Here is a 19,853-nt window from a genome sequence, read left to right on the forward strand (position 1 = left end):
ACTTTGGAGATGTTTTCTTCACTCGAACAATTTGTTTTGGAGAAAACACATTGCTCTGTCATTTTTTTGTGGCATTGACACAGGTAAAGTCGCTATATTTCACTGAGATGCTCGCTCGCGCCCATACTACCTCATTATGCAAAAATTTACAGCCAAATTATTTGGTGGGACGGCCAATGAATGCATCGTACGGACTTTTTTGTGTATACTAATTTAGTCTGCATGTTTTTTGGAAGTCCGCTGGAAAAAATGTGAATAAGGCAAGGTGGAGGCAGAGATTCTTTGTTCTCAAGCGTGAGCAGATCAGTTACAAGAAGGAACGGTGGCTGCGCAGGAAACGAAATATCTTTTGCGCGACACTCCAAAACCGCAACAGATGCTCAACCAAAATAAAGCGAAGAGAGCTAAAAAATATACCAACCAGGATAATAGAAAAAACTTGAACATAGGCAAGAAGGGAAACCTCATTCCGCAGATTATCACTTCGTCCAAATCACACTGAGCCGCTGTGCTCGTGTGGTCGCAGTCGAAGAAAAGCGCTTTTCCGGAAACATCGTTCAACGAACTGAGGGTCCCGTTCAACTTTGTGTTTGAAAAAACATCCTCTCCTACCATGGATCACTCTTCAGTAGTACTGCCATCATACACGCTACGTTTTCGGAGGCATTTTCTCCAGTGTTAAGCTCACCCATTTGTGCATTTGGGGCACCGAATGCTGACGATAGCCCGTCGACGCACACTGCGGGAGGCGCACTTTCTATAGTCTTTGCATCTTGCGGAAAAGAGGGGGCGCAAGTATCGTGAGTGCTTGTCAAATCACTGCGCGGTGTCTGTTAAGTCAGAAACAACGTTCGCTACTCTCGTCTGTCTTCCTACATCGTCAAGTCCAGACAAGGACCCAGAGACTAACACAGCCTAAGCTCTGTCAGGATCGATCACTTCTCACAGCAGTGACAACAAACGTGGATGCACTAATATAACTGAATTAATATCGCTGCAGTGTTCCGACACCCTTTGTCTTAGGACTCAAGATGCTGACACTGAGCCGCAGTCCCATTCCTGCCGCCTTGCCCATTCGAAGATGATTAGAAGAGTCTTATTTTAAAGTTTAAAGACCAGTCCGGTGCTCCAGCAGTGCTTATACCAGTTCTCTCTCAGCGCGTCATTATCCCACATTAATCCACTGTGCTGTCCGCACAAAAAGATAACGACTTCACGCAAAAGCGTGCTACATATAATAACTATATCAAAGATACCGGTATATTTCGGTCGAATGGCTTGGCCTCATTGAGCCGTTCAGATGTAACTGAATGTGCTCGCTGTGCAACCGAATACCCGGTGTTAGGCGGTTGGTAGACTTCTCTGATTTCTGACAGCGTTGAATTAAGGCAGCCCAGTGAGTGAAAAAATTATGCTCGAGAAAGGCCCGACGCTTTTAAGCTGCGCTGAGACCGAAATAGCCACCAGCCTGTGCCGCAGCGGCCGTTTGACCGAGACGGCGCCTTCTTGCAGCCTGCACGTTCCCAGACACGGCGCGCAGACGACCGCCGGGCGCCGGCGGCTGCGGTTCCTGCGCGTGTTGGTCTACCTTGGCCTGGTGGTGGGCTTCCTGTACCAGGCGTCGGACGTGGTGGTCAACTATCTGACCTACCCCACCACCAACGACGTGCGCGTCGAGGGGCCCGAGCATCTGGAGATGCCCGCCGCCTCCGTATGCCTCACCAACTGGTGAGCGCAACTGTAGCGAGCGCCATCACGCGGGGCAGAAGCATCGCGCATCACGGAAGCTTTCACGGTTGTCGCAGACACGGGAGGTGGTACCCTGGAAAGCTGTTGAGATGAGGCCCAAAACAACACTGAAAACAAACAAATGCGGAACGCATGTCCAGCTTTCTAGGACATCACTTTTAAGTGTGAGGCAACTGTAGGATATTGTAAGATACTGTTATGAGTAAATTGATGGGAATAGTATAACCTTCCAATGCGTGGTAAATATCACATTTAAAGTTTCTCCTGCGCTCGTGCCGAGTAATTAAGACTGACAGAGAAAACCAATTGGGTGCGTCTTTGACAATGAATAGCCAAAATCTACAAACGTCCCTAGGAGGGATATGAGGATACATTGCTTGTTACGATGCAATCATAAGTAATGTGCGGAAAAATTGCGTTCATAAAAACTTCCCGTTGAAAAAATGCGCTTGTACAGAAATTTTTTGGTACAGCTCGGAAACGATTCCGAACAAGCTGCATGCCAATTCGCAAACAGTAGCCGAAGAAAAATAGCAGTAGGCACATAGCAAAGATTGTTCTCATCTTCAGGGGTGATGGGGCAAAGCAATGAATTGTATTAGGAAATGGGTGGGAAGTGCGATTTCCAAGGGAAGCTTCAACCCTCCTTGGGGTTATCATCAAATAGCCTAAACATAACTTTTGAGTATAACCTCGTTAACGTCGTTCTTCCGATTTCTCCGCAAGGAAAAGGTTCCTATGTTGTGCTTTCAGCCCAGTTCTGCGAAACAAAAACAGAGTTATTAGGTTCATAGTTTGTGCAACAGAGGCTTAACTGTCAGCTCTTGGCAGACCCTATGTAATGTCATTCTCAAATTCTAATCTTTAGCGAAAATGTTTAAGAGTAAGCACATATTTGTTTGCCTTCCAACACCACCATTTTGCATTATTTTACTGCAAAACAAAAATCAATCTTCGCGCCAAAAGATAACAATTCGTGTAAAGTAAAAATAGCAGCACGGGTAGTTGCACTGAATTCCTTTACATACATTTACCCTTTAATCCGCCCCTAAAAAAAATCTTTTTTCTCGCTGTAATCTTAGAGTCGCTAAAAGCATGCGCTATTCTGGGTAGCAACGAATGCCGCGGTGGCTCAGTGATTAGCGCGTTCGGCTGTTAGCTGATCCCGAGGATGTGGGCTCAATCCCGGCCCCGGCGGACACGTTTTCAGGAGAAATGCAAGACGCCAATGTGCTTTGCAATCTTAGTTTAGTTTGTGGGTGTTTAACGTCCCAAAGCTACTCAGGCTGTGCGGGAAATTTCGACCACCATAGGTTCTTTAACGTGCACTGACATCGCACAGTACACGGGCTTTGCAATGTCAGTGCACGTCATGAACCAAGGCAATTGAAATCAATCCGGAGCACTCAACGACGGCGTCCATCGTAGACCATGTGTCGCTAGTAGTAGAATGAATGCATCTTGAAACCATGTGTCGCTTTGAGACGTTAAACTCCACATACCATATCATATCAGACCACACCGTACCATACCATATCATGCCATGCCATGCCATGTCTGCCATGCCACGCCACGCCTTGCCATGACATACCATACTGTATACCATGCCATGAAATACCGTACCATACCGTACCGTACCATGGTAGGTTGCTTGGGGGGTTGTCTAGGGTCAATTCCTGGTTTTCATGCTCCAAAAAGATATCGCTCTGTTACTGCTATTCTCAGTGCTAACTGAACAATTATCTGATAAGCGTGATGGTTTGGGCGAGTTGATAAGCGCTACCTTTAGCACTGGTCTGTTTGTTCTCATGTTCATGTACCGTGTTTCTGCCTGCGCTACTATAGATGCGATGGTTTTGTAGCGCAATACCTAGTTTTCCCGTTACGACCCTTTGTCCTTCACCTTTATATCCCCTCATAACTTCCCCTTTTATAGGGTAGGAAACCTGCTTCTTCTGCCAGTTAACCACCCTGTCTTTCCTCCTCCTCCTCCTAGCTCTGTGGCTGCTGTGCTTTTCACTGCATTCTTGTAGACTAGCTACTTCGTTAATGTAAAGCTTCCTCTATTCTAGGTTATTTAGCCGTGCTGGTATTTCCCTGGTTTCGATGCCGGGTGCCGAATTAATTGTGTATTTTTGTTTTAGCGAGTAAGAGGGTGCTCGCGATGAACTCTGCGCAAACTGGGCTGAATAACTGACCGATAGCGTATAGGGTTATCCGACAGCCTTTGGATGTGCCAATCGTGATTCATGTTATCATTAAAGTACCCCTGACAAATTTGTGCTCTTGACGCATTACTTGAATTTCAGGCCAAAAGCAGTTGGGCTGCACCAAAACTACGAATGTGGGCATAGCTCGTCCCACTCAAGATAACTGAGTGAGCTGTAATCAGGAGGAGTAGAGTGCACGATTGGTACACCGCTTCTTTCTCAGAACTTCTTTTTATATACTTACAAGATTGCTTCAGTAAATTGCAGCCCTATTAAGGGTAAGAAAATACTGCTACAGTACAATGATAGTATGAAGTCACACGTGACAGAATTTTATGGTTTAGGGGGGTTTAACGTCCCAAAGCAACTCAGGCTATGAGGCACGCCATAGTGAAGGGCACCGGAAATTTCGACCACCTGGGGTTCTTTAACATGCACTGACATCGCACAGTACACGGGCCTTTAGAATTTCGCCTCCATCCGAAATTCGACCGCCGCGGGCCGGGATCGAACCTGCGTCTTTCGGGTCAGCAGCCGTGACAAAGGCAACACGACTCCGATAATACAATAAAGATCAAGCTCTGCAGCATAGTTGTAGCCGGTTTGCAGGCGTCACGCACTTGCGGCAAAATCCTTTTTAGCCGAAGAACTCCTTCTTGGCTTGCCAAGCCCAAAACTGAGCCATGACTCACTCGGCGCCTTGCAAAGCGTTGGTGTCGAGTGCAGCTCATTCTCCCACCGAGCCAGCCAGGAGTTGAAAACGGGTGATTAATAGCGCCGAAGCTCTTTAACGCACCTGTGACGACGACAGGAGTTTCTCGAGGCTCATTCACCACTCTGCGCAACGCCCTTCTCTTCCGCTGAGCGCGCGTAACTCGAAGGGGCGGAGAGAGGTCGTTCACAGCGCAGGTTGTACCTTTTAATTGCCCCCGATTCCCCCTGCCAAGAAGATCCAGCACTCAATGCAGAGGCGAAGCGGAGCCTACGCTCACCGCCTCGTCTGCATACGTGGGAGGGGATGTGTAAATAGCTCTCTCTCTCTCTCGAAGCGGCGCTTGAAAAGAGCGAACATCGCTCCGCACGCGGGCGTTTGTGCACGTGCACGCGAAAGGAATCGGGCGCCACGCACTGTCCGGGTTCGCGGCCGACGCTGTGAGCGACACCGGAATGTGGCGCCGTGCTTATGCGATGCCGCCAACGCTGGCGCCAAGTCGTAACGACGTCGCTTGCTCATGGTTAGAAGTGCAGCCTGAGTCAAAAGCTTATAGCCCAGGGATCTCGCTTATAAGCGGTGTAGCGGGGCTCCTGTAGCATTCCTGGAAATACTACCCACCGGAGGAGCGCAGACAGTTGCGCTAGTTGATGTGAGTTCGTCTCGAGAAACAGGACGAAAGACGGGACAACAGAAAGACGGGCAACACGAGCGCTCTGCTCGTCTCGTCTGTCTTCCTTCTGTCCCGTCTTTTGTCCCGTTTCTCAAGATGAACATTGGAGGAGGGAGGACCCGAGATATTCTTACCTTCAGGAGATTTGAAACGCTGGGAATGCATTACGATTCACACGGTGGGGCTCACAAGCAAACCTCCCGACCTGTGAACTATCACAAAGGTTGTGCGCGGCGGTAAGAGCGAACTGCGAAAATTTAATGTGGTAGATGATCTGAATACGCCATTAATAAGACATGATTATTCCATACCCTGTTATTAACTCATTAAGGCGATAGCCTTTAATGGCTCATACTAGCGGTGACCGTCCATCCGTTACATAATCATCTTGGTCACGTGACCTAGGTCGGTGACCGTCCGTTCGTTACATCGTCACCTAGGTCACGTGACCTAGGTCAGGTGGCGCAATGCCCGCGCCAGCTGCTCTTCTCCTCTATCATGAAATGAATTCAAGCGCGGTAAATTCAAATCAGTGCAATGAGTCGCAAACGGCTTTCGCCTTCCCGCAGCTAAGACATACCTAAGTGCCTCCAACCAATTTTACTAGTGTCTGCGATTTATATTCACGTTTACTTGTTTTTTTTTATTCTGCATCGTATCACCTGCATCACCATCGTAGCCCCATTAGACCCCCTTGAGAGTAAATAAATTATTATAATCATTATAATGCACGTGCAGCCTATAGGTATTAAACCATCGATTCGTGTTGCTTTCACCAAGTGTCAACAGAGGTCGCGTTTCGATGGAGGAAAAACGCTAAGGCGTCCGTGTGCTGTGCGATGTCAGTTCACGTTAAAGATACCCAGGGGGTTGAAATTATACCGGAGCCCACGACTACGGCACCTCTTTCTTACTTTCTTCTCTCAGTTCCTCCGTTATCCCTTGCCTTACGGCGTGGTTCATGTGTCCACCGATGTGTGAGACAGATACTGCGCCATTTCATTTCCCTAAAAACCATTTTTTTTTCAAAGGCAAAGGCGCCCTTGTGCTGTGCGATGTCTGTGCACGTTACAGATCCCCAGGTGGTCGAAATTTTTCTGGAGCCCACCACTACGGCACTTCTTTCTTCTTTCACTCCCGCCTTCCTCCCTTCTCTTACGGCGCGGTTCAGGTGTCCAAAATGAAGTTACAGTTGATGCGTCGTTTCGTTTCTTCCAGCACCATGTTTCTGCCAACGCCCGACGTGCTTCTCTTTCAGAAGCTTCAGGCGGGTGACCGTCCGTCCGTCAGTCTGAAACCTCGTTGGGCAGGTGGCAAAATGGAGAGAGAAGTTCTACTCTAGGGAGAATGAAAGCGAGGGAGAGAAGAAGATGGAGAGAGAGTGAAGAGATGGTACGGCATGCCCCTTGTGATCGCTAGTTTGGATCGGGAGAGCGGAACGGCGTGTCACACGATGTTTGACGGACATAATCCCGCCACCCGCTGGCACGGTCTGGAACCGTCAGCGGCAGCGGCTGTTCCATCCCGGGGGAACACTAACGCTAACGCTGCCGCGTTAATCGCATTCATCATCTGTCATTTTTACTGCGTTAGAAGTAATCCGACGTGTACCAACCCCGAGCAAAATCGTCGCCTACGTAGCAAAAATCTATGCTTTCACACTGATTCGAATGTAGTAATCATTCCGGGTTTTTTTCCGCTTTTTTTTCAGGATCAGCAAGGAAAAGCTATGCGCTCGCCAACCTGAGTTCTGCAACTACACTGACACCGAGGTGAGAAAGAATCCATTTCGCTCTTGCGAAGCACATGAACGTGCAACTTCGAGGTGAGTATCTCTGCATGCCTTTGCTACGTGAAATGCGTATCATATAGAAATTAACACCATAAACAACTGGATCATGCACATAAGAATCCAAACGCTCGCGCAGACGCATGATGCTCAAATTAGCCTACCTTTGCAGCCATCTGAAGCGTGCGTCTCGCTAAGAAAACCAGAGCCCGAAATTGAGCTGTCCGACAGGGAATACTGCCAGGATCATTTTGTTTTCGCCCCACATCCTTAAAGTTTACTATCCGAATCTACTAAGGTCAAATTGTTGTTCTTAAAAAGAATATCGGTGGCACGTGCTGAGTGCGGCGTCGAGTGCGGAGTACGGAAGTAATTTCTTTGCCAAAAGTTATCAACGCCATTACTCTGCAAGTGTTGGAATCTGGTGAGCTAAAATTCTGGCTCCAACCTGCGCGCTTGTTCACTGGAACTCAAGCGGGAAGCGTGGATGAACACACCAAAGCAACGGGTCTTTCGCGCCCAACGGCGTACGACTAGTAAAAATATTTTTAAAAATAACGAGTAAACGACGAGTAAAATGAGTTAATGAGTTACGAGTTAAACGAGTAAAAGTATTTCGCTGCAAGGCGCGAGCTCACGCCCTTTGTTGAACCAGACGCTCTTAGTGCAATGTTTCTGTTCACTTTTCAGAAAGCCATGCGTGAGCGGGTTCTTGAAATATTTGAAAAGGTTTCACTAAGTGAACGAAATGGTTAGAAATTACACCATGTTCCTATGTTGCTGGATTCAACACATATCTAAAATGATATGTGCGGAATCCAGATTTGTATAAGAACCCCGTGGCATTTTAAAATAAATGTGCAATGAAAGAGGGCAGATATTTTACCGTGTCTGTACATGAAAGTTTGCTCGGATAAAGCAGCCGCAACTGACAAAGGGTAAAGCGAAAGAGGATTGATCGAGAGAGAAAAAAAAAAGAGCCTGGATTCTGCAGTGAATGACGATAATGATGACGGAGATGAAACAAGAGCGAGCGATGCCGAGATCATTCCGGACGAAGATGGCACAGGAAGCCGGCCGATTCTGAACTGAACACGGTAGAGAAGCCAGTGGAAAATAATTCTGGAAGAAAACACAACAGCCATATGTTAAGTCGAGTAAAAGCGTTATGCCAGAGTGCACTGTACATCTGGTGGCAGTAAATCGCTTATTATAAGGAGGAGCTTGTCAATCGACGAAGGAAGAGACTCAACAACGGCGCTAAAAAAAAAAAAAACCTGGGGGTGTATAGGTCGCTGGAAAATCTGCTTTCTTCCTACTTTCTCGCTCATTTATCACTCCCTAACGCATGACCAGCTTGTAGAAGAATATCGCTTACTTTAGCAAAGACAGCAACTTGCGGGACCCAGTGTTTCCTCCCATTTCTCCCCTTTCTTTTATCTATTTGACAGCCGAGTAAGAGCTTAAGGCGGTGAAGAATGAAAGCGAGGAATGAAAAGTGCCCCTCGCAAGCAGTATAACAAGCCTCCCGTCGAAACGTATCGTCTGCGCGAGAGAGAAGAGAAATTGATGACGTCGGCAGCCATAAAACGTAGATGGGGCCGGGTAAATTGGGAGCCAGTCATTTTTCCTCGGGGCATTCGCAACGCTGTTATAATCAAACCGTCCATCGCACTCAAAAAATATGACCCCCGTCGGAATTTGCGCAGAATTGACTCGCTCTTGGAAATCGAGCTGCAGGCGTTCGGGAGAGAGAGACTCCGAGAACAAGAAGCACAATCTGCTCATCGAGCTGAGTTCCACGCCGAACGATGTATAACTGCCCGATACTTTCCCCGTATTTTTCATCATTGCGCAATCGAGCGATTCCTCTTTCTTTTTTTTTTTAGCCCGAAGGCTTCCTGGTTCTACGCATTATTATGAGCAGTTTATTCGAAATTATTTAGTTGATGCGGTGCCCCCTTCTTCTAAAAGAAATTTACTGTGCTTGCAATGACTGAACAGCGCGAACAGTGATCATGAAAGAGAAACCGGAGAAGAACAGTTCGGTGCGTACAGCGGGAGAAACAAAGGCTTCCCTGGGTTTTCTTTGTTTAACGGCGAAACCACAGAACTAAACCCAGTGTTGGAGCGTGCGGTGCCTCGGTATCGTCTTTCCCTAAGGAAAATGGGCCGGACTTGCTATTGTGGCGTAGTCAGTGAGCCCCAACTGAGACAAAGCAAGCACTTCGCTCAACTAAGAGCCAACAGTGATCTGACTCGTTTAGGGACATAAAAATCCGAGCATCGCGAGTCCTGATTGAAAACTAGCGAAACCATTAGCGCTCACCGTCTGGAATCTTTTTTTCTCTCTCGCTTCTTTTTGTCGTCTGCATTCTCCATTGCCGCGCTCATGTTCCTCTTTTCCATGACTGAACTTTGTGAAAAAGGCAGGGGCCTCTCCTGCTTCGGGCTGGAGTTGAGCCGCGAAGAACATGTTAGTTGAGGTTGCTCTCCGTACGGTGCGCTCTTTACCAAGTAAAGCGTATCGCGAGAAGCTGAAAGCACCAGTATCGTCATTTACTTGAGGCGCAAATGCAGTTGAAGAGAGGACGCATCGAGCTTCACTTTTTTTCACAGGGTTTTTCACACATGCATCCCCCGCCTCCCATGCACAAACCAATACACAAAAGCGCCCGTTGACGAAATAGCGTTTACGAGAGAATTGCGTCGCTCAGGCGAGCGTGAAACGATCCGCGCTTTCTGACAGTGCTTAGAAGAGCACCTACGGAGGCCTCTACATGCTCAACAGAAGCAGGCATTCATCTCGTTGCAAGCTGCTTTGTCGCGGCGCCGTTCTCAAGGCACTTCAAGCTCGTTTAATGTTTCGCAGTATTCCGAGTGGCTGTTTTCGAAACGAATTTTGTCGAGCGCCGAGAAAAAAAAAATTGGTCGCCATCGCGTAGAGTGCAGCCAACTCTATAGTTGTATGCCACCGCTAAACTCTGCAGACGGACGACTACTTCGAAACTTTTACAACTCTTCTTATTTTTGTTATTCTTCTTTTCGCTCCAGACGCCTATACATTATCGTAGCACACGTATTCATGAACCAAGGATTCGCGTAATGAGAAATGAGCTTACTAAATTTATGCGTGCCTTTTCTCCCGTATCTAAGATCATTCAGATGAGGAAACGTAAAACCCGTTTTGCACTTAGCGGCTAAATGTGAGGGGCTGTTCCTTGGCCCTTCTTCCAATCTTGGCACCCTGTCTGCTATTATTTTTCTTAAGCGTTAGCTGGCAGACTTATTAATGCCATAATACAGTTGTCATGGCTTCTGCTAGTACGACAAATATTGTTAACTAACTTCATTAACCGCTGGTGACATCGCTTCGCTTGTAACAAGAGCAGGGGCAAGGTCGGTTCTGGAGTTTCAAGTCAAAAATGATATTATGGCAAGGTTCTGATTCCGAAGGGAGGCTCTGAGCAATTTGCAGTAATGTACTTATTTTTGTCACCGCAACTTTTGGAACGGACTTTAAGGCATTTTATGTTCAGCCAAAAACAAAATTATTCAGAATATTAATATTCCCGCTTTAGTCGATGTATTATTAGGATTAAATTAAAAATGGGCTGCTCATTTACATTGGAAACCATGTTGTAGTAATGGCAGTTCTAGGAGAGGCATTGCAAAAGCCACAGCTCAACCCCCTTTACTTCCTTGCCCCCCCCCACACACACACACACACAATTTCAGCCCGACACACTGAAACATGTCACAGTCTTGTTCAACACATTATGCTTATAGGTTGGACTTATCGGTTTCTATTTTTAAAACTTCAGCGAACTTTTTTCGGTGTTTATTTCAGACTGCAAATAATGGTTTTTTGCGGCGAATATTATTTTCGACGAATAAATTACTGACTTTTTCTTTGGTTCAGAGCGATGTTGTGTGTGGCCAAAAATCACTTAGAATCTGCATAGGCCTTTTTTAGCATGAAGAGTTTATTTACCAGTAATTAACTTAGAAATTGTAGTAATTGGAGCTGTGCTTGTCGAAGGAATTGTTACCTTCATTAAAAATTAACGCAAATCAAGTCAGATAGACGGCAGAAAAAAAATGCAAGTGGAAGTTTGCTTCAAAGAACTAGGTTGACATGTTATCGTTCGTTTGTCGCGCTGGGTTCAACTAAAGGGTGGGGCATCACGTGGTCTGCGTGTTGATGGCAGCGATGGAAGTACCGCTAATCGCTGCGGTAGCCAGAACATGATACTTTTTCGTGAAGCATGCACAGTCGCGTGGCAGTTGAAAAACCTACTTAACCGACTAACTCCTCTAAGCTGGTGATTATAGTGAAAAAACAGTGCTAAGTTAGCAGGCAGCGAGGAGGTGGAGCTTTCTGGCCTACAGAGTCGCGTAAGCTTGCGGGCTAATGACTCAAATCGAGTAACTGCGCTAGTTATCGAACATACATACCACCATCACGTCACGCCCCTGGATTCCCTACATATTTAATATTCAACTTTAACCGAGTCTAGCTCCCACTACACAACCAGCTCGCTGTGCCTTGCATCCCAAGAATGCTTAGCTTTTTTCTGTTAAAACAGAATTTCGAAAACTGAGTTCGGCGTACATTTAGCGTTTTTTTTTTTTTCATTTGAACCGAAAAGTCCAAACCCTTGTTATGTTATACCGTCTGCTTGCTTATTTACTACATCTGAGCAGTGAGTTCTTCTGACATTAGACTTGAAACTCAGTTGGCGGTTAGCTGAATCATGAATCTCCACCGTCCGTGGAACTTATCAACGTTTTCAGCTTACAAACAGGTGTTCTAAACGCCTGCCCTCAACGCCTCGTCTAGAGGATGCGTTTTCTGTTTAAACTAGGCACTTAATTTATTTCTCACCACATTACATTAGGGACGCCGCCTGTTACAAGTGGCACAGCTCCATTTTTGATTTTACTCATCCCCGTGGTGTCTGAGAATCACACTGGTCTTTTAAATCCCATGTGGCTTGTAAGTCCAATATGCCAAAGGGGCGCAGTGGGCCACGAGACACGCCGTGGTGGAAGACGGGAGGCTAATGACGGCCACTTCGGGTTTGTCTAGGTGCTTCAGAATCTCAGTAAATACGAGCTGACTGGCATCTCGCATTCCATCGTCGTCATGCGTTGTAACCGAAAACTGCCGCACTCAGCTGCTGATCGATGAGAATGTTCTGTACGGAAACTTAAGCAATCCACGTGGGCCCCGCGAATGGCTCCACGATATACAAGAGCTCCATGATATGCACGTGGTGCACACGTGGTCACTCCCCGTGGACCTCGAGGTGGCACTCTCCGTGGCCCTATGATCCAGGTGGGATGCGGCGGCGGTATCATTGTCGCTTCCCCACGGTGGGGAACGAAGAAATGGTTGCAAGTTTTACTTTAACCGTGCTGGCTTCACTGGCAAGCTCGTGCACTTGCCACGTCCTCTTTGCAGGAGGACAAGCAGCGCCTGCTGCGCTTCCTCGACACGGCCGGCAACCTGGGAGAGGTGGCCATGGATAGCGACGCCATCCTGCAGGTGGTCATGGAGAACCCCGGCATGTCCATATTTCCCAGCGGCTTCGCCAAGCAGTGAGATGTGTTTCCATTTTTGCATTATGAGATGATTATTTGTCTCAAGAACAATGTGATTGTATGAGTGCGTGGCTGTGTGTTTATGATATCTGAATAGGTTACGCACTGGTCTGATGTCTTCCATCTTGCTTGCTTTTGCTTTCTTTGGTTTGGTTTATGGGGTTTAACGTCCCAAGGCTACTCAGGCTATAAGGGACGCCGTAGTGAAGGACTCCGGAAATTTCGACCACCTGGGGTTATTTGAGGTGCACTGACATCGCACAGTACGCGGGCCTCTAGAATTTCGCCTTCATCGAAATCCGACCGCCGCGGCCGGGATGGAGCCTGCGTCTTTCGGGCCAGCAGTCGAGCGCCATAACCACTGAGCCACCGCGACGGCTTGCTTTCTTTGTGTTCATGTATATGAGTTAAATCCCCCATAATAATGCTCCTTATTGTTGTTCGAATGTCGCTTAATACAGTAAATACCAGTCGAATGTCGTTTATGAAACCAGACAATCAGATATACAAAAGTGGCTGTACTACAACATCAATCAATCAATAAATCAATCAATCAGTCGATCGATCGATCGATCGATTGATCAGTCACTCAATCAATCAATTATTTTGTATAAAATAGAAAAGTGGACGGGACTAAAAGCTCGAAACCTTGACAGCAGAAAAACGGCAAACTATAATTTCTTCAAACAAAGTAGAAAAACATTGCCTTCGATTCGCATGACCACGTGTGCGCTAAAGTCTATTAACACGAGCGGCTTGAATTTTTGTGGCCATCCTTGGGATCAGGTCGCATATGCACACATACAACGTATGATAGCATGCTATGCAAACCATTTTACTTTTTGCTGCTACGATAGAGTGGGACTGCACAATTTCAGGCACGGTACAAGTCATTCATAAGGAGGCTAGGGGCCTCGGGCGCAGTATTACGATAGCTCACGGTGAGCTAAAACTTTGCACGACTTTCAAGCGTCAGTTCTCTGTGTGACCACCTTTCGTGAAGCACACCCGTGACATAACAACAACTAGCTTGAAATTAAGAGAAGGAGGGAACGGTTAATAAGGCCTCGCTATGGAGCCTCCCGAAACGAAGCCTCCCTAACGAGGCCACGGAGGAAGACTATATAGGAGTGGAAACTCCCCCATCTGCGGCGACCAGAAAAGGTCGCAAGCCCGCGGCGCCACTATCCTGCTGGCGGCGCCTGGCGGCCTGGAAAGAAACTACTGAAATACAACGTCACGGCGTGCCCGCTGTAGCAAACACCCGTGTCGTTTGCTTGTCGTCTGCTTTGAGCGCGCCGTAGCCGCCTGCCCGGGCGCTGCGTTTTTTTTCCCCCTGCTGCTTCTACGAGGCGCCGCATGGCGCCGCCACTGCATGCGACCCCGTCGGCGCATACAATTGTCACCTTATTTGGTCGCCTGCGCTCGCTCGCGCTGACGGGAGTTTCACCTCCTATATAGGCTTGCTCCGTGAACGAGGCTAACGTCATGTGATGCTTACTGCGCCGCCGAATTCACCTGTCAAAAGAATGAACTATGGTCGAGTAGGATTGGGTTGTGTAGTATGGTAAAAGGCCAGGCACGATCACACTAGTTGTGAAATACCCGGCTGATTGCCTCGGGTGGAAGCAAGGGCCGTAACCTGCAAGAAATCGCTGAGCCGAGGAGGCTAGTATGTAAATGCGTTTCAGCACCTAAGGTTTGTGCGCTGATGCATAAACGACGGTCACAGCAAGGGCAAGTTATTGCGAAAGGCATACCATCCAAGGTTAAATCCCACTTTCAAACGCACTTACGTGTTGTGCTGCGAGGTCTAATACGGAGTGTTGCAAACAAACTCTGTCTACGGCAAATTACAATTTCCAGTTAATTTTGTGATCGACCAAACGCTCAGCACTGCATATATCAGTATACAATGGCTGGATATACGAGTAACTCAGCCAAATGAGGCTCTCAATGGTTGTGTTTTGGAAGAAACGTGTAGCTTTCACAGCACCGCAAGTGAAGAAATCTACAGTGTCGTTTTCCCCATGTTCAACAGTTCTTGACAAAGCATCCGACTATGTTTCAACACATGCGGCAAGGGACTTCAAAGATTATATTCGTCGGGGAAAATATCAGCCATGAAAGCGATTGCTTTCTTTTACATGACGTTAGGAGCACGATTAAGCCATTAGCTCGAAACTGAAAGTGAACGGAAAACGCATGAAAAATCACCCTCGATTCCGCTGCATAAAACCACTTCTTCAACCTGTTGGAAGCAATCAGAGACACGCAAATCTCTGAACGTCCTGAACTGCAGGTGTCCGGAATTGCGGGGTATACATGTCTGCGATTACCGTGCAGCTCTTGCGTACGCAACTTTCAAAATATTGTCATGCACAGACCAGTCACGCACATTCTCCTGTGTACTTCTCTGGCATGGCGAACATCAACGAAACTCAGCGTCCAGTGCAATAACTGTGAAACGGACCGAGAATAAGAACCGGATCGCGCGCTAGCGGTGACAAAAGCCTCATGTCGGCTCAACTCTTTCCCATGCAGGCATTTAGTGCAGTCGTTCTCCAGGCTTCCGTACTACATGTGCTACACCTTTGACTGGAGAGGCAGCAACAGCTTGGCCAACTTCAAGGAGGATCCCCTCACCTACGGTGGGTAGTCACCTCCCTGCAAGCGTACCTGTCGAACTTCTCTGATATACGAGATGTGGTCAATGGGTTTTCCGCCCTGCGCCGTAACTTTCTCAAAGTGATAGCATTGAAAGAGATAACATTCAGATACAAAATTTTCAGCCGCTGCCTCACAAGGCACGACTGGTCCGCGCTGTTCGCGAAATATGGTTCACGCCATGGTGGCTTCGCGCAGAACTGCTCGTTAACCACGCCATTGAACAAACGCAGACAGCCGCAGAAGTCTATTAATTATTTGGTGGATTCGTGACGGGGGGAAAGTTGCACTGCATTATGGTCCGCCTTAGTGCTTCCGGCTGACATTCGGCAGTGGAATCAGACCAGGGTACACCCAGGCAGCTCTCCCGAGCAGGCAGCTCATGTGTACAGTTGTTCGTCTTTTTGCTTTCAGCCTTCCTATGCGAAAGTGGGGGAGCTAGGCTAGAAGAGCTCGCGCTGAAATTTTGGAATGCTCTCTCTCTTTGCAAGAGGACATCACTAGCAGTACTAGAGGAATGAGGGGTGGGACACCCTTCGTACATCTTCAGTAGCGGAAGACGCATTTTTGGTCGGTTTCTCCCATTGTAGAAGCCAAACTGCACGGCCCCCTCGATGACGCATTCAGCATGCATATATTCTATCCCCTTTAGATTCCCTGGATGACCTTAATCACATGCCACATTCATGTGGCACGTATCTTTCCCCGTGTCGTAGAGAAGATGCAGTATCTGTGTATGCTTGCCCAATTCTTTAGTTACTAACAAAATTCAATCTGTCCACAGACTAACGATGATGACATGTCGCGCTTGTGTACAAAAACTGTGAATGATCTTGTGCTTTAATCAAAAATTTCCGCTGTCCAGATAGCGACGACGGTAACATGTGCTCTTGTTTTTTTTGTTGTACTTTGATAAGATTGTCAAGCCAGTGATTTAGTTCTAGAAAGGTACCGAGAAAACATGTGTATTTCGCAGGCTGCCGGCACCGCAGACAAGCACAACAGTGCTTAAGCGGTGCGGGAATGTACGCTTTGTAAACAGTTGGACAAAATAAAACATTATTATTATTATTATTATAAAAAAAAAATCCAAACTATTTTGAAGTCGTTCTTGTCGCACCTTAGAAAAGAAAGAAGCATACATGAGTTGATGCCAAAGTAGCACATACTTTCATATGTATATATCAGAATAATAGCACATACTTTCATTTGTATATATCAGGATAAGACACATCTGTGCAACTAAACACGTTGACAAGGCTTCCGTGCGAATTCCACGCAGAAAGCCAATGATTCATGTTCCTCCTATGTTTGCTGGTACCATATGTTTCATCGTGTCTGCGGCTGCTTTTGTGCAGAGATGAGCATGATAGTGCTCTGGTACCCCACTCGGTCCCCGGGGCTGTCCCGGTACGAGATGGACATGACATTCCACCACGTGGACAGCATCAGCGCCGCCACCAAGCACACGCTGCTGCTGCGGCCTTCGGGAAGCTACGAGTACAGCCTGCAGCAGGTGAGCCCTTCGATCGCCACTCTCGAGGCAGGTGCTGCCTCCTCGGGACAGCCACAGAAAACGCTGCTTTCCTAGTCAAGGAGATATTTCCCTCACTGGAGCGCAGGCTTGCGCTTTCTACCCACAGTCGAATAGAACACGCGATCGGTGGATTATAACTGGTTGATTGGTAATTGGGAAATGAAAAGCGCGGTAACTGTCTCACTTCTCGGTGGACGCCTCAACCGCGCCGTAAGAGAAGGGAGGAATGTGGCAGTGAAAGAGGAAAGAGAGAGAGGTGCCGTATTGCAGGGCTCCGCAATAATTTCTACTACCTGGGGATCTCTATCATGCTCTGATATCGCACAGTATTTTTCATCCACGTATGTGATCGATCGTGTTGCTTTCGAAAGGAGACCTCCCCAGCTCAGGTCAGAGACGTGCAAGGCGTATGTACTCCGAGACCCTTTGAACGTAAGCAAAACATTGTATATTGCGTGCATAACATGTCGAGCAGAAGCTTGGAGCGGTCTCAGTGTTACTGTTGCGCGGCAGATGCGCTTTTATCGTGTTGGATGGGTTGAAGTCCCATCATCATGATTGGACGCTGACTGCTTTTACGCATGTACGCTGACACATGTACGAGTGCATACACACACTGCTTACTCGTATCTAAGCCGACAGTTTTTACAAAAACCCTGCATTCAAAACTAATAATAATAATAATAATTGGTTTTTTGGGGAAAGGAAATGGCGCAGTATCTGTCTCATATATCTTTGGACACCTGAACCGCGCCGTAAGGGAAGGGATAAAGGAGGGAGTGAAAGAAGAAAGGAAGAATAGGTGCCGTAGTGGAGGGCTCCGGCATAATTTCGACCACCTGGGGATCTTTAACGTGCACTGACATCGCACAGCACACGGGCGCCTTGGCGTTTTTCCTCCATAAAAACGCAGCCGCCGCGGTCGGGTTCGAACCCGGGAACTCCGGTTCAGTAGTCGAGCGCCCTAACCACTGAGCCACCGCGGCGGGGCCTCAAAACTAACCCTACGGTTGAAATTCGTATATGCTGCTCTGTTAAAGCCATCGCTGCGCCATCCTACTAACCGCAACACAGCGATAATAACTGGTTACATTGAAAGGAAAGGCGCCGTAACTGTCTCACTCTCGGTGGCCGCCTCTTCCGCGCCGTGAGAGAAGGGATGAAAAAGACTGAAAGAAAGGAATAGAGGTGAGAGGCGCTGCAGTGAAGCGCTCCGGATTAATTTCCAGCCTGGTGTTCTTTAACGTGCGCTGACATCACTCAGCAGACGGGCGTCTTTTCGTCGTGGCAGGCAGTTCCAGAGTGCCCGACTGTTACCGCCCCTTCCCTCCCCTCAGAATGGGCGATCACATATGAGCTCGACAAAGTCGGGTCGTGTAGACCTAGCGGTCGGCCCGAAAATTCACTGTCGGGCTCATGTATACGTCGGGGGTTGAGCCAAGCGATTGTCGGTTCGGGCTGGGACAGCATCGACTGATCAGGAGGGTCGACTCGGCCCGACCCGTTTGATAAGGTGCATGTATACGCTGCCGCGTCGGGACAGCACCTCCTCTCTGGTCGCCCTGGTGCCGCGCAGGGAACCGAGATCTGTTAGTCTGTATGTTCCTCCTCCTGCCCCTTACTACGCCTGGTTTCTTTTCTCGAAGGTAGGTGTAATGGCGATCTAGGCCGGGTCGAGATGCGTCATCCCGACATCTGGCATGACCAAACTCGACCCGCTAGCATCGGCCTGATGTAAACGAGGCTGCAGTCTCCTCGCAATTAGAGCGCTATTTCTCCTCTCGACTAATCACGTTTGCTTTCAAGTTCGATCGGCTAGGGATGACCACAACGACGACTGACTTTGCAACTCTAAATTAAGTTCCTATAACTGGCTGTTGCCAGTAAAAAGCGCAGAGTCGGCAAGAAAATAATGCTGCGCCGGTGCGCGCAGCCTCGTCGAAACAAGCCTCGCAAAATAGGACAGCATCCGCTACAGTGCAGCTGACCATACGCTAACGCTTCGCTTGCTGTTCGAAGGGTGGCGCCACCATTCCTTTCCATCGCCGAGGGATGTGAGCAGCGGGAACCCCGACTTGCCGCTATCGGTTCAGCCGCCCTACGTGAAGCGGCGCATGGACGCGAAAGACAGATAAGACCGGTTGCTCAACCCGAGCGATTCTCACAAGAGCGGCCAATGTTCGCTGACCCAGTTCTTCGGGCAGCAGTGCGCGGAGAGTGCCGGCGCTATGCGTTTGCGCTTGTTGCCTGCGCGTGAGGAAACCGAGTGCGTTGCAGGCAGAGTTGCAAGGACGCAAAGCTTTAAAGCAATGCGGCAAAGATAACGCCCAGGAGTGGGTTGAGGGAATGCGTCAACGTGCACTCGAGGAGAAAGCAGGAATAACAAAACGTTGCTCCCACAAGGAACGAAACTGATATTCGAGAATAAATAATGTCGATTAAAAAGAAGAGCTACGGAGAAATAACGAGTGGCAGAAGGTTTCACTACAGAGGCGTGAATAGCTGGGCGAGTTGGTACACGTTGAAGAGAAAAAAAAAATAGCGAAAGAGACGCAGGACCAGGAGAAGGCACACAGAGACTGTCGCCGGACTTTCAACTCGGAGTTGGAAGTCCGGCGAAAATCTGTGTGGTTTCACTACAAATTGGGTAGTTCTTCAGCAAACAAGCCCACATGACACTTCAGGTAAGAAGGCGGAAATTGCCAGTAACGTCCCCCTTTTTCGCAGAAGCTTTGTTTTTTCAATTTCTAACTTAGCATCAGGGGCTGATATATGGGTCGCTCTTGAAAAGAGTGGTTGTGGGGAGTTTCATTTGAATGTGTCTTTGAAATTTTTGGTCGCAAAAATGGGGTTCAGGATGGTATTATTATGTAAAATTTTGGCTGGGGGTGAGGAGGGGGTCGACCATC

The 19,853-nt window shown here is 47.9% G+C and overlaps 1 protein-coding gene across 1 annotated transcript in view; it reads left to right on the forward strand.

The window, feature by feature from the left end:
* LOC144120530 (uncharacterized) overlaps window positions 1–19,853 on the forward strand; it is a 104,096-nt gene that overhangs the window by 9,261 nt on the left and 74,982 nt on the right. The window contains exons 2-6 of the mRNA XM_077653048.1: window positions 1,513–1,728; window positions 7,056–7,116; window positions 12,601–12,737; window positions 15,285–15,391; window positions 16,766–16,923. Coding sequence (XP_077509174.1) covers window positions 1,513–1,728; window positions 7,056–7,116; window positions 12,601–12,737; window positions 15,285–15,391; window positions 16,766–16,923 — 679 coding nt within the window. The remainder of the gene's footprint in view (window positions 1–1,512; window positions 1,729–7,055; window positions 7,117–12,600; window positions 12,738–15,284; window positions 15,392–16,765; window positions 16,924–19,853) is intronic.

The sequence above is a fragment of the Amblyomma americanum genome, chromosome 2 (genome assembly GCF_052857255.1).
Source record: "Amblyomma americanum isolate KBUSLIRL-KWMA chromosome 2, ASM5285725v1, whole genome shotgun sequence".
In the NCBI taxonomy this organism is placed as follows: domain Eukaryota; kingdom Metazoa; phylum Arthropoda; class Arachnida; order Ixodida; family Ixodidae; genus Amblyomma; species Amblyomma americanum.